Source organism: Lathamus discolor, chromosome 1 (genome assembly GCF_037157495.1).
Source record: "Lathamus discolor isolate bLatDis1 chromosome 1, bLatDis1.hap1, whole genome shotgun sequence".
Taxonomy (NCBI): domain Eukaryota; kingdom Metazoa; phylum Chordata; class Aves; order Psittaciformes; family Psittacidae; genus Lathamus; species Lathamus discolor.
The window spans coordinates 81150410-81164580 of NC_088884.1; the positions used below are offsets into that span (position 1 = coordinate 81150410).

General features: G+C 45.0%; 1 protein-coding gene across 2 annotated transcripts; it reads left to right on the forward strand.

The window, feature by feature from the left end:
• Positions 1-200: 200 nt before the first annotated feature.
• On the forward strand, positions 201-13218 carry USP18 (ubiquitin specific peptidase 18). Of its 2 annotated transcripts, none has more exons than XM_065683002.1 (11): positions 201-366; positions 2978-3173; positions 4250-4376; positions 5648-5793; positions 6704-6783; positions 7463-7609; positions 7940-8035; positions 9113-9283; positions 10235-10366; positions 10836-10885; positions 11286-13218. In XM_065683002.1, exons 2-11 carry the CDS (start codon positions 3005-3007, stop codon positions 11350-11352), a joined length of 1185 nt encoding a protein of 394 aa, XP_065539074.1. In that variant the 5' UTR covers positions 201-366; positions 2978-3004; the 3' UTR covers positions 11353-13218. The 2 variants fall into 2 exon arrangements, with proteins under 2 accessions (XP_065539074.1, XP_065539081.1); XM_065683009.1 differs by having other exon boundaries at positions 4280-4376.
• Positions 13219-14171: the final 953 nt, after the last annotated feature.

The window sequence follows — 14171 nt, forward strand, 5'->3', positions numbered from 1 at the left end:
CCCTGTGCAGAGAGGCCTATGGGCTCCCTGCCGCCTTTCTTCCGTCCCGCCCCGCCGCGCCGGGCCGCGCTGCCCACGGCTGAGCGAGTTTCACTTTCTGTTCCTGCGCTCCGCCGAGCGGGAAATGAAAACCAAGCGGCGCTGCGGCTCCCTGACGCAGCCGGCCGGGGCAGGGCCGAGCCGAGCGGGCCGCACGCCGCCGCCGCCGCAGCCACGCTGCCCTCCGCGGCCCCGCTGCGCCTCGCTCGCTGCCGGCGGCCCTCCGGTGGCTGGGGCTGCCGTGGTCCTGAGGATCGCTCCGGGGAGACGCAGTGTCCGAGCCCCCGAGGCTGTGAATGTGAGGACCCGCCGAGGCTGCGGGAATTGGTGAGGAAGCCTCTTGCCGTTCTGTCAGGGGCGATGAGCTGGAGCCACAGGGCGCCGGGAGGACGGAAAGGAGAGGGGGGAAATGGAGCCGGACAAACGCGTTAGTTTGACAGCAAAGTGGGGAATCTCGTGTCGGTCGCATCCAAGAGGAGTATGAAAGGGCTGAGTACTCTTCGAAGAGTATCCCAGGGCTGCTGCTTCGCAGCCCTCCTCCAGCCCCATCCCCATCTCCTTGTGTGCCTGCTCCCCAGGGTACCCATGGGGGCAAAGAAGCGATGATGGTTGGGAAGAGGTGTCGTGGGACAGAGGTGGTGGCCCCCCTCAGGCAGAGAGGGGCTGTGGGGCTGTGGTACAGGGCTGCTGGTGGTTTGCCGTGAGAGGCTGGTGTCTCGGAAGGATGGATAGGCTGCGGAGCAGGCTGGGGTGAAAGGAGGACGCTGGGCAAGCTGAGGGCAATTGAGAGGGCTCGATGATGATGGGGCGGAGGGGATGAGAAGGTATCACCACTACTTTTTCTCTGCCTGGTGCTAGCGTGGCCAAGCCATGTGTATTGAGGGAGCAGTACTGAGTCCTACCCCTGACCTGCAAAAGAAACTGAGAAAAAACCCTGGTCCTCCAGTGTGAGAGGGGAAATTAGGGGCAAGAGGGGAGCCTGCTCCTCACCACCTTTTTACACAGTTATACAGGAAAAGGAAAGTCAAGTGCAAATCTTAGGAATGCCATATTTCCGATATCCATAAAATGGGAGTTCTGTGCAAGGGTTGGGAAATTGTGTTTGTGTCCCTGCTCCCACACCAGGGATCCCGCTAGTAGGGCCTGGGGGAGGATTTCAGCAAACCAGAGACCCAAATGCTCCCATCTCTGTATCTGCCTTAATATCTTCCCACTTATTTCTCAGATCACCCAAAGCCTTTTAGACCCGAGCATTCTCTTTCACCCACTGCCACCTTAATCCTACGTCTCTTGCCAAAATCTGTGTCTTGCAAGTTCACCTCATGCCCAGTACATCTCTAGCTGTTGTTTAGATACCTCTGCCCTGCCTGTCCTCCTCCTTTATGTCTCTTTTGGCATCTCCACTGGCTGTGAGGATTGCTTACCTCCTGGATGATATTGTACCAAGTAAAACCAGTGGGTCTCGCAGTGCAAGCACAGATGGGCTCGTGCTCCAGCTGGGCCTTCAGAAACCTGAATGCCTCATTAAATCCTTGCCGGGGAAGAGGCAGAGTGAGCTCAGATGCTGTTTTGCTGAGGAAGAAATCAAGTCAAATTTCTCTTTTCCTGAGTAGCTATTCTCGTAACGGGGTTCGGCTATTAAAAGTACTATTTTTGAATCTATTGAGTGTCTAAGTTTATTTCCCCTCCCCCCCCCAAATAAAACTCAGCAAATTTGACAATATTTAGAGAATCAGAGTCTCTGACACCTAATGTTCAAAGTAAACTTCAAAAGTACAGACTTAAGAGCCCAATCAGGAAAAAGTATACTTGAGATTAAATGCAATAACTGGGGGAAAAATAAATTGATTTCTGGTGTCCCTGCCTAAATCTTAAGAAACTTTGATATTTAACATTATTAGCCACAGTTAACCTGAAAAATGATGCGCTTTTAAAGCAAAGATTTTCTTTTTTGTGCAAGGCAGAACCAGCATTTTTTGGTTATTCTTCACTCTCTCAGCAGCTGGCCTCAGGTTCATTTTATGTGCTGTCTGGTATTTGTAGAATATTAATTTCTGAGCATTTGGGTTGTGTTTTATTTTTCCATCCTCACAAATTCCTCCCTAAGCATACCTTTTTTTTCATGATTCTGCCTTCCTGTTGGATGTGGGCTTTAAGAAAGTTTCGTTTCTGTGTAACTGCATTTGAACATTTGTCACATTGCTTTGCCCTGCTTATTTTTACCTTGCTTTAGTTTCGTGACTTTTTAGTCTTTTATTTAAGTAGCCAGTAGATAAGTTATGAGAGACTGATGAGTGTAATAGGCTGTTCAATACTCACTTGCAAATCAAGGCAGTATAATGGTTCTTTTGTTTAAACAGTTACTTTGCCTGTGATCACTTGAAGGAGCATAAGAACAAACTGATATTTAGATGCTTAAATGCTTTTAAGATTACAATCCAAAGTGCCACAGTAGTGACTAGAAAACAATGCAGAGAGCCAAGTATAGAAAACAAACTAATGTTTATCAATTCAAAGGTCTAGACAAGGTGAAATTTGCCCTTTTGAATGCTCGGGATACTTCAGATACTTTTACTAAACAGAGGGGTTTTGCACCATCTCCCATTTGCACAATTTTAAACATATTATTTACCAGATCTTCCTGAACAGAGATATCTGTGGCTCCCTGGCTATGCAGAACCAGAGGTTCATTTATTTATTTAACCACAAAAGAGAACAAGATGTTCAATTGCCATCAAGCTCCATGTCTGTTACCTTGCGAATACCCAGCACACCTACAACACCCCGTGTTAATTTAAATATATCAAATGCTGTTGCAGTAATCTTACTAATTTTACTGACATTCCAGCTTTTTCATAATGAAAATATCACATACAAAGTCAAATCCTGTGCTTCTGGGTGGTCCTCCTCTTTCTGATCTTTCTGTGTCTTTCTGCAGCCTTTCTGTCTTTGTAAAGCAGTGTTGATGGGACAAAGAAGTGGACGTCAGGAAACAAGCAAGAAACTAGAGATGGCACTAAGAGACACTATGAAGGCAGAAGCAAAAGTACAAAGTAATGAAGAGGAAGCTGAGGAGCTGAAGGCCAAAGTCCAGAGGCTAACATCAGTCTTTGGTGTGGCAGACTTAAAAAATGGTAACAATGTTTTGTCTATTCCTCACTCATACTAATACCTGCTGTTCCGTTCTCTGTCCTTAGGTTACATTTCCTCCTATTCTTTTACCTTTTCACCAAGGAATATAGAGGTGATTCTCATTTTGCCCTGCTGAGTAACCATTTTGGGTTTTGTTTGGGGTTTTTTTTGGGGGGGGGGGAAGGGATTACATGAGGATCTCAAGGCTTTTTCCAATTTTAAGTCCTCAGATTGGCCGTTGTAGCCAAAAAGGTCTAGATGTTGTCCCTGTCTCTTTCCAAACATAGCCAGCATTGCCTCCAGATTTGCTGAACCATGGACAAGGCCCTAGTTATTCTGCTGCATCACTAGATTGGCCTCTCAAAAGCTTCCATCAGTGTTTCAGGTGTACAAACTTCTATTCCAGCTACAGCGCACCCTTACCACCAACTGTATGCATTCCAGAGTTGTTCTGAGTTTCCATTCCATGTCCTCTCTCCCTTTGGTGATGAATTTCTGACCACGGTTACTTATACTACTTCGAGGCACAGAATATGCTGTCTTTTTAGACGCAGTACGAACAGCTGTGCCTTGCTTTTTCCACTTCTTTCAAGCTAGTTCCTTTCTTTGAAATGGGGACATAGAACAGCAGAGGTAGGCTGAAGGGGAAACCTGAAGCCTGTGTGGTGGGCAGCTAACATGTGGTCCCACATGTAGCTCTTCATTTTGTTAATTAAGCCTTATATAAAATATAATTAATGGTCATTAAGCCTGGCTGTGTAAAAGGCTAAATAAAAATCCTCATACAGGCAGCCTTTGAGTTCTGTGGAGATTTTTATGTTTAGATGTGTTGTGAAAGGCCTGAAAAGAGATCAACTGGGAGATATCTGAGCATCATAGTCCAGGTTTATTTGGATTTTTCCTGTCGGTTACCAAACAAAAATACATGTTATCTGCTTGAGCAACATACGAACAAGACTGAACCCTTTCTCAGGCCTGACCAAGATGCTGGTCCTATATCCTGAATGGCTGAATATGTGCAAGAGGAGTTTGTCACTTCCGAGTAATTGTCACTTTCTTTTCTTGTACCTATTTCCAGGACTCAGTTCCTCTTTTTCTGTGCCTACAGAAGCTATTGGACTGTACAACGTTGGACACAGCTGCTGTCTGAACTCCCTGCTTCAAGTGTTCTTCATGAATATACGCTTCACAAGGATACTTCGAAGGTGCCACTGGTTTGAACTACCTAAGATACTCCCATTGTTGCTCTGTTGTCTCCACTCCTTTTTTCTGCATGAGGTGTATTTGAAGGCTTGGATCATCAGGGTGCTTGCAAGGTGCTTTCAACTTATTCAGCAAGGTCTCTGCCTTGTCGTGTCTGTCACACACAGACTAGGTCCTCCAAAGTTAGCAGTTGCAGATGACTTGTTAGTCATCTCTGATTCATGTGCCGTTTGCACGCTGGTAAGCTACAGCCTTGGACTGAGTCTTCAAGACTTGTATCTCCCTTTTTCATATTAGGATATGATTTTATTCCTCGTTTACCCATAGGCTGCTATAACTAAAGGATGTGTTGTGTGTAACCCACTATTCAGTTTGTTTACTGAAAGTAAACATATTGTGATCCATAACCTCTGTCCTCTGATTGTCCTGGCTAGCACCTGGTACAGAAGAGTAAGTGTTGTTGCAGAGAACAAATACATAGTGTTGTTTTGTTTTGCTTGGCCATGCTTCCTATTTGTTCATGAGGAAGGTTTGGGCTTCTGCCTCCCTACCAACCACACTAATAACTAGCTTGATTTGCTTTTACTCAGCTCACTGCAGCTTTAATCATCTAAGTGGATGATTCCTATTCAGTCCTCCTTTCTCCAAATTTCTTACATCCCTGCCAGTGTGCAAAGAGGGAAGAAGACAAGTTACAGACATGCAGAGATGAGAAGTGTCATAAATGGGCAAAGCTATATAATGACATAGTTACCAGTAACTATCAGTAACTGGTAACGAGAAGGTTACCAGTGCTATTTGAAGAAAGGCTTAGAAAAACCTGTGAACTGCAATAAATTTAGAGAGGGTAAAGAGCTTTCCAGTTGGCATCTAGTTGAAATACAAGCATTTTATATGTGCTGATAAAGTTCTGAGGGTATGCTGGGAATCAAGGCATGAACAGGTGAGAGGCAAGAACAGCTCTAAAACTGGCTCTATCCCGAATGTTGTTTCTAGAGCCCAGAAAGCACTTCAGATTCTGCTTGGTTTGCCCTTATTCATGAGAAGGCCAACTTAGAACTGGGGCCTTTTACTTTAGAATGGTCAGCCGGCACTTTGGGATGAGCTAGTGCAGGTGTCTGCTTCCCCTTTTTCCTTCTTTTGCTGAAAACAAGCCCATTCTGGTTCCTCTTGAGTTGCTTTCTGTGCTGTCTCCCTTTGCTTCTTCAGGTGTGATGTCAAATATTTCTTCATCGTCCCACTCGATTGCCATCCATGTCACTTCTCTTGATAGGATCACGGTGCCACTATATGCTGAGCAGCAGAAGAAGAATGTCCCATACCAAATGCTCCGGCTGTTGGAGGAGATGCAATGTGGCAAGCAGAAAGCTGTTTATCCTATAGCCCTGGCTTACTGTCTTTCAGCATACAAAGTGAAATGTAAGCAGCGCCACCTCATGCCCACCTCATTCTGCAGATCAGAGATGTTAATTTTCAAGCCTTAACAAGCAGTGCAAACTCTGACATCCCATTCAGAGATTCAGAAATGTGAGGAGTTAGGTACATGATGATGTGTAGTAGTGAGAGAGATGCGGTATCTTACTTGCGAAGAGGGGAAAATGAAAGAAAGAAAAGGCCCCTGCTGGATATCCTTGCTGATGTCCAAAGGGTAAGAAGACTATCAGACTGCTAGAAGACTCAGCTACTGATACTGGCCAGAGGGAATGGGCTGTGCAGGGCAGAGAGAGGACAGCTTATAGCTTGATTTGTCTTGCTATACTGGCATGAGAATAGTGAAACAGCTGCTATTTTGTATTAGAAGGAAGGGATCGTGTGGAAAAGATACTGACCTCACCCAGATCGCCAAGGACAGAAATCATATCCTTCCTGTTCCTTGTTATAAGGGCAGAGAAAAAAAATTGCTGGCTTAACCTCTCACCTGGGCAGGGTCCCAAAGGACAGAGAGTGTTAAATGCATGGGGGACTGAAGACAATGGGATGCTGAGGGTCTGTTTATATGTGCATATACACACAGTATGTTCAAATGCTCTGATCTTTATCATATAAAAACTAAAAAAGGGTAGCACTGCATCTGGTGACAAGGACATGACTTTTGCACTGGGTTCTACAATGGGGCACTTGAGCCCTCCCATCTTTTCCCACTGCCTGCTTGGGTCACATGGGGACATTGCAGCTCATTTCCAGTCTAAGCTCTGTCTCTGACAAGGAGTGGCAAGGGAAGAATAGACTGGATCTAATGGGGGACGATGAATTTCCCTTTGCTATCTGCAGGAAGTCTGCTGGGCGCTGTTCATAATACTGACTGAGGTTGTGTTTTCTGTTTGTCCAGTGTTTGTGCAGCATGATGCTGCTCAGCTCTTTCTGACTCTCTGGAACTTGATAAAGAGGCAGATGAAAAAGCCAGAGCTGGTAAGAACAATCACTGAAAAGAACACAAGATCTTTTGGTCCTTGTTATGTGTGATGTAATGGGAGAGGGAATCTCGATTTCACAGCCTTCAACATTATGAATCACACTTAACTTCTGTCCATCTTAGTTTTTGAGCATGCTAGGGTCTCCATTCTCATGGGAGAACCGATTAATAACAACAGGTTTGATTTTTTTGCAACACTGGTATATCTTGACACAGCTTCTCTGTTCTTTGAAGTCAACCATGTGCATTTCATTGTAATTATTCACTGTTAGCATGTCATATATATGATGGTTCCTCCCAGGGGAGCTGTGTAAGGTAAGAGAAAAGTAACTCTTCCTCAACCCACTGCCACAGTTTTGTTCATAGAGAAGGCAGGCTCCTGTTGCAGTTCCAAACAAAACAGTAGCATTCTTTACCAAAGCAGACATTTAACTGTCTGGTCTTGTTATAGACTATGTCTTTCCCCTCTGCTATGTGATAAGCAGAAGTAGTTGTTCTCCAATAAATGGTGGGAAGTGCTCTGTCCATGTAAGTCAGTGTCAGATCTGGGGTCAAGCCTTAAAGTAGAAACACTGTGTGAAGAAACGTGTCCACGTGGTCTTTCCTACCCACAGAGGAAAATACCTCAGCTGCGTTCTTCATAAACCTTGTTTTGGCCTTTTTTTACCCCTCCAGGTTGAAGAGCTGAGTGATTTGTACACTATCTGCATACAGGAGCACCTGGCCTGTCAGAAGTGCTCTTTTGAGGAAAAGAAGAACAGCAGCATGTTAACCCTTCCACTCCCACTGCTGGATTCCAATTGCCGCATACTGAAGACTCTGGTAAGTTAGTGCCAGCACTGGTTCCTTAGGAAGAAGATTATCCCCTCTTCACTGTGGGAGCCTTTCCTTTGCAGCGCTGGTGTGTCCTGGACTCAGCTAGAATCTCTGTAAGAATCTCTGCAGGGTGTCTGGCACTCTGGGGTGATCTTTTCTCATTCACATTTCTTCTTTATTTTGAGGGGTTCTAAATTTTGCATTATTATCTTTTGTCCTTTGAATACAGCATGCCTTCTGTAGCTTTGCTGTTTGCTTGTACCCTGTGAAACAAAGTAAACAGGGAAATCTGGCTTGAAGGAATTCAGTTGAAAGAAATCTCCTCTGTCTTCTTAGAATGACTGCCTGCAATGCTTTTTCCATCCAGAGGAGCTGACTGATCACAACATGTGTTTCTGTGACCAGTGTGGAAGAAAGACACCTTTTCTGCAGGTAATCAGATAATTATTTCCCCATATTTCTCTTTTACACAGAACTCCCTTTAGGACTGGGAAGGGTGGGGAAAGGACTCAACCATATCAGTTTGAGGAGAACAACAATACAAAGCTTTGTCAGTGCAGCAATATCAGCTAGATAAAAAACACATGCATCTTTCCTGTTGAGAAGTTCCTTAATGTAGATGTAGCTCTAGCAACAAAATAATGATTTTGTGGGTTTTCATATAATCCACCAAGGGATGCAGCATTTCTGTACCAGCAGAAAAGTTGGTTTATGTTAGTGTGAGGCACCCCTGCACATGGTAGGGGGCTGGAACTAAATGATCTTAAGGTCATTTCCAACCCTAACGGTTCTATGATTCTATGATTCTATGTTGTGCTTCTGCTGTGGGGCTCTACACTGCTGCATAGCTCCAGAGGTAGACAAGAACATGTTACTGGAGCTGTGCATACACATAGACGTAGGCTATCTTAGGGTGATTTCCTTTCTTCCCTGTTTTCCACTGGCCTCCCCATTTTTTACAGTGCTGACCTCTTCAATACATTTGCCTCTTCATGAAACAGCTAATTCATCAGCTGGCAAAGAGACATGGCGGGGGGAGACTGCCTCAGCTCAGGGCTCGGAGGTACTTCCCACTGAGTCACCTCCAAGGCCACAGTGCATCCGTGTGTCTTGTTGGCAGCCATGGCGGCAGCAACAGTAATATCAACAGAGGCAGTGGTGGAAGGGATGGACTGTGAGCTTGGCATCCTCCGTGGAGCTCTGGTGGCCAAATGTCACAAGAAAATTGCCTTGCCCCTCCTCACCTACCTGGTGCTACCGGCCTAGGGTTCAGAAAGCAGGTTAGAAAGGAAGCAACCCTTGAGGCAACCAACGCTGAAATTGAGAAGCTTGCTTATCACAAATCTGGATGAGCTACAAAAGCATCTGCTGTCCAGTGGAAATGGCATTCATTCACTGTAGCTCTGACTGTGCTCTGGGCTATGTTCACAGGGTGGCAACGGTTCTTTCCACCCCACCTCCCCAGGTCTTGTTCCTTAGTTTTCAATGATGTTACTTATTGCTTTACAGAGCATGAAGCTAGTCCATCTGCCACAGACCCTGACCATACACCTGAAGCGTTTCTGCTTTGAAAAAACGGCCCACATTCACAAGCTTAGTCACTACCTGCCATTCCCTCAAGACCTTGATTTCAATGCAGTCTTGACAGAAAGTCAGTGCCAAGCAGATGACAATGAAAAGGTGAGATACTCCTAATGCCCTGGTTTCAAAGGACATTTTCTTCTCCCCTGTGCTCAAGTCCCATAAAACCTTAAGAGGTGACATCAGTACTTGCCTCAGTTCAAAGCAACTGTCTTAAAAATGTTCATCTCAGGTTTTACCTGTGCCTGGTGCTCTCTCACATCTCGTGGCTTTAAGTGGGTCAGGCATTATTCAACTTTCTGTGCTCAGATTTAACCACCAACAGCACCATAACTGAAGCTTTCTGCCATAAGGACAAAAAAGAGGCTTTACAAATACGACCCCAGCTTCTTTTGGGTTTTGTTTGGTTGTTTTTTTTTCCTGAGAGTTTAGCATAAAGTTTTTTCTTCCATTTCTAAGCATACTAAAGAAAAGATGAAAACACAGTTCATTTGGATGACCAAATCCAGACACTGTAAACAGTGCCTTAGAGGCAACTTCTGTCGTGCGGTTTGGACTCCAGCCCAAGATGGTCTCAGAGTGAGCAGCAGACCCACTGCTGTGCAGAGGTCACCAGTCCAAGGCAGGGGAATTCCATTCCTGGCAGTTTCCCATGTAGTGTTGTTTGCCACAGAGTCAAGGTTAGCAGGGAAGCGACAGCTTTGCCAAGCGGCTGAGGGTGGATCTGTTCCCCTTACTGAGAAGTAACAAGGCAAAGTGTGGCAACAGCCAAACCTCACTGGTGCAGTGTTGGCTGCAGTGCCCCTTTGCTGTCCTACAGCCTTTCTCATGTTCCTGTGTTCAGGGTGCCAGGGAGGCTGACAGCCCCATAGCTGATAAGCAAAACTCTGAGGGTAAGAACAGAAAAGGCAGGATCCTCAAGGCCAGTCTAATCTGTCTCCTTTTTCCTCACAAAACACACGTTCTTGCTGTCCTGGCTGCTGAATCTCCTTTAGCCAACGGCAAATGAGAATGGCTGCACTGAAAGTCACTCTTTGTGGTTCTTCACAGGCTGGCTGGCAGTATGACCTTTTTGCTGTCATTGCCCATTCAGGATCAATTAGCTGTGGACACTATTGTGCCTATATTCGAAGTCTCACAGAATGTAAATGGTATTGCTTCAACGACTCTGAGGTTTGCCAGGTGAGGAGACAAACCCACATTTCTTTTGTATCTATCTTCCTGGATACTCCTTGAGATCCCATTCGGCCTGTCCATTTGCTCATCAAAGACAACCAGGGAAGAAAACAGAAGCTGCAGAGCTCTGTGCACCTCATTCTTCTGCTGCAGTGTACTCTGAGCCGAGGGCAGAGCTGCTCTAGCTTCTGTACCAAACAAGGCCTTGGGTTCTGTTTTGCAATGTGCAGAAGCAGCAGTTCACTGTATACTTTACTTTATGTACTCTGGATCTGTTTAGTGTATGTATTCAGAAGAAGGAAAGGAACTGTTTTTCCTCAAGGGGTAAAAACAATAAACCGATGTATTAATGGGTGTTTAGTTTCTGGAAGTACCACTTATACCACTCTTCTTAAAAGAATTGCTGTGCTGGTATCACAATGTGTCTCTCTCTTGAGAGCTTTTACCAGCCTCCTCTTGTGTTTTTCTTCTCTAGGTATCGTGGGATGATGTGAAATGCACCTATGGGCATTCCAACCTCCACTGGTAAGCAAACATACCTGTTTTTACCAAATGTTGCTCTGGGGTTTGGAATGAGGGTAGCAAAGAGAGGGAAGACAAATGGTTTGAACTGCATATTGCCAGGGACGTACTGGAGATGCAGGAGAGCAGAAGCCCTCCTATATAGTGCTGTCAGTGAGTCAGTATGATAGAATCATAGAATCATAGAATCATAGAATAGTTAGGGTTGGAAAGGACCTTAAGATCATCTAGTAGCACCCCCCCTGCCATGGGCAGGGACACCATGATGCCTTAGGGATCACCGAAGAGGGCTGGTTCCGTTGACACAGACCTCAAAAAGCTGAGCAGGACCAAACCTGGGAGGTTACTTGCGACCCTAATCTTCAAACATACATCTTGTTTTGCCTCTTCTTTGTTTCCACAGGGGAGAAACAGCCTATCTCTTGGTTTACATGAAAAAACATCCACAGTGGCCTTATCCAGGAGTATGAGAATGTCTCGTGAAGTTGTGCATTGTCCATGGAGATCAGCACCTCTGTGCCACTGTGGACGTGCACAAGTGTTCCACAAGAAAGACATGGCGCACTCAGTCAGTGACCTCTGCCTTCACGTTTATTTATGGAAAAGTTAATAGAGAGACTCGGCTAGAGAAAGGATCTCAGAACTGTTGCAACTAGAAAGTTTGTCTTTCATATGTTTTTTGATTATTCTATTTATTAATTTCCTCTTAAAAGATAGTAAAGTTAGTCCTTGTCTTTTCTGACTTACCAGTTTCTTTAATACTGATGCCTGGATTCCTGCACAAGGGAAGCATTTGGCCTGAAAGCCTGCCTGATATTCCATTGAGGCACATGGTATGACTGGAAAGCTGCGATGGCCATGGCTAGCCAGTAGGATCATAAGAGTCTGAGACTTACTCTGCCCTTTTAACACCATGTTAGATGCTGGCAAGCTGGGCAGAGGACCCCAAAAGTCTTGAGAAACAGCTGGATCAAGGACCGAAACTTATGACATGTGCATGAATGATGTTTGCTCCCTCAAACCTTCCTGAAAATGAATCACTACAGGGGCCGAGTTGTTTAAAAGTTGGTATCAGCATAAAGAAGTGTTTTTTGAATCAGCTGCTTTTGTAGTAGTTCTGATTTACAAGATGAGTTTGTATGTATTTGTGCAGATGGTTAGTGTTTTAGCATGCTTGTCAGGCATTTATACGTATTTTCCTTCCTGTATAGAGGAAAATACTAAGAGCAACAGAGATCCTGAATCTAGCTAGTGATTTTGCACAATACAATCTATACCGTGACAAGAGGAGAAGTGAGATGCCTCCATGTGCTGCAACTTGAGGGATTTTCTCTTAGTACTCTTCAGCTGGCTGCCAGCTGGAGCTGTCCTGCTCTCTCCCTTCCTTCTCTGACCATGAATTGGAAACACCTCTCAAGCAGCAAGTGCTCTGGAGAGAACAATTTTAGAAAGAAAGTAAGTAACCTTTGTACCTCCCGTTGAGCCCTGTCACTCCGCACTGTTGGTTCAGCCTGAGCTTCCATGGTGAGACACACAGCTGGAGGGGAAATGTAAAGAGAGCTAGAAAGGAAGGTTGGTAACATGACAGTCAGAAGGCGAGGGTTCTAAAAGCTCATCGCAAGACCCAGCTGGGAGGAATGTGATTGTTTTAAAACACTCATGGTAAGTCTCGATGTAGCACAGCCTGTGACAGGATCGGTGATTTCAGTAGTTTGACGTTAAGAGTACCTTCTAGCCTAAGAAACCCTTTGACTGTATCTTTACAAGGGTGCTATTTCTGTGGGACTGAGCACATTGAAATTAGTGATTTAGTTATAATAGTCGCTATATATATCCTAATTTTATGTTGCTGATGTTCACGAATCATGTCCATTTTCTGTTGGCTTGTGGAAGGTGAATTGAGAAATCTTGGAGCATAGCTGGAAATGACATTTTTGTGACCTAGCAGGTATTTATTTCACTGCACTGGCAAAATCCATTATTCTGTTCAGCCTTTGTATTTATACTGCTCATTCTGGTTAAAAAAAAAATCCCAGTGTATTGTTGTCACCAGGATGAGCAATTTTTAGCCTATTTGCCTTCGGGAACGTGTTAGACTCTAAAGCACCTTGCAACAGGTGAGTAAGAAAACCAACCTCCTGTCCGCTTTATCCAGCCTTTTGCAACTGTGAAGTAGCTGAAAGATGGTGCACTTCCAGGAAGCTAAGGGGTTAAGAGACTGACAAGACATTTCTAGTTTGATATAACTTGAGACTTTTCAGTTGTTTTTTCAACGAAGATTAATCAATGTTTTTCTTTTGAATAAAATAGTAGGGGATAAATTCCCTAGGAAATAAGTCTTGTGGATTATTCTTGGTCTATTTTTCCTGACCACCATAAATGCAGGTGGGAGACTACAGGCCACATGCTCAGGGTAAGCGTTCAGGCTAGAGCTACTGCTGATGTTTAGCTCCAACAGACAAGGAAATGAGGCTAAACCTTCTCTGTGCACTTTGCCCTCGTGCTGGAGACCCATTGAGTTTATTGTCAGGTTTGCTGTTACGTGGAAGCTTACGTTGCTCCCAGATCCAGGTGGGCCACGGGAGGGTGTGCAAACTGCATCACATATAGATTTAAGAACTGCCTGACCTGAGCTGCTTTTGCCAGAAGTCAGAGATACATAGAATGGCTTGGGTTGGGAGGGACCTTCAGAGGTCATTTAGTCCAACACCACTGCATGAGGGGTCCTCTGTGTCCACAGCCAAATTCATTGCACCCTGGATAAACTGCCCAAGGATAACTTCTAGCTGAGCGCACAGCAGTCAGTGGCAGTGTGCTGATACACAGTCATAACATAGAGACCACTCACAGCACAGAGTCCACCTCGCCCAGGGGCTGTCTACCAATGTAGAGCTACCACAACATACAAAGGAGCTGGGATTAGCTGTCCTGTGTTTGAGCCACTGCGCTCAAACCACTTGCACCAGTAGCAAGGGCTTTGAAAAGCCAGATAAAACTAAGATTGTGTGTGTGGAAGGATTGTTGTAGGTCCTGGGTACTTTTCCTTTCCGGTTTCTGTTTGTTTTGGGATTATTATGCCTTAAGGGAAGGAGCAGTAGCAAAATAATACACATTCTCTGCTTCATCTCTGGCACACTTCTCCTCCGATTCAAATATTCCCCGCCTTCAAGAAACACATAGAAAAAAATAGAGAAAAGTAAATACCAAATCATTCAGGTTTAGGTTGGAAGGGACCTTAAAGCTCACCCAGTTCCAACCCCCTGCCATGCGCAGGGACACCTTCCGCTAG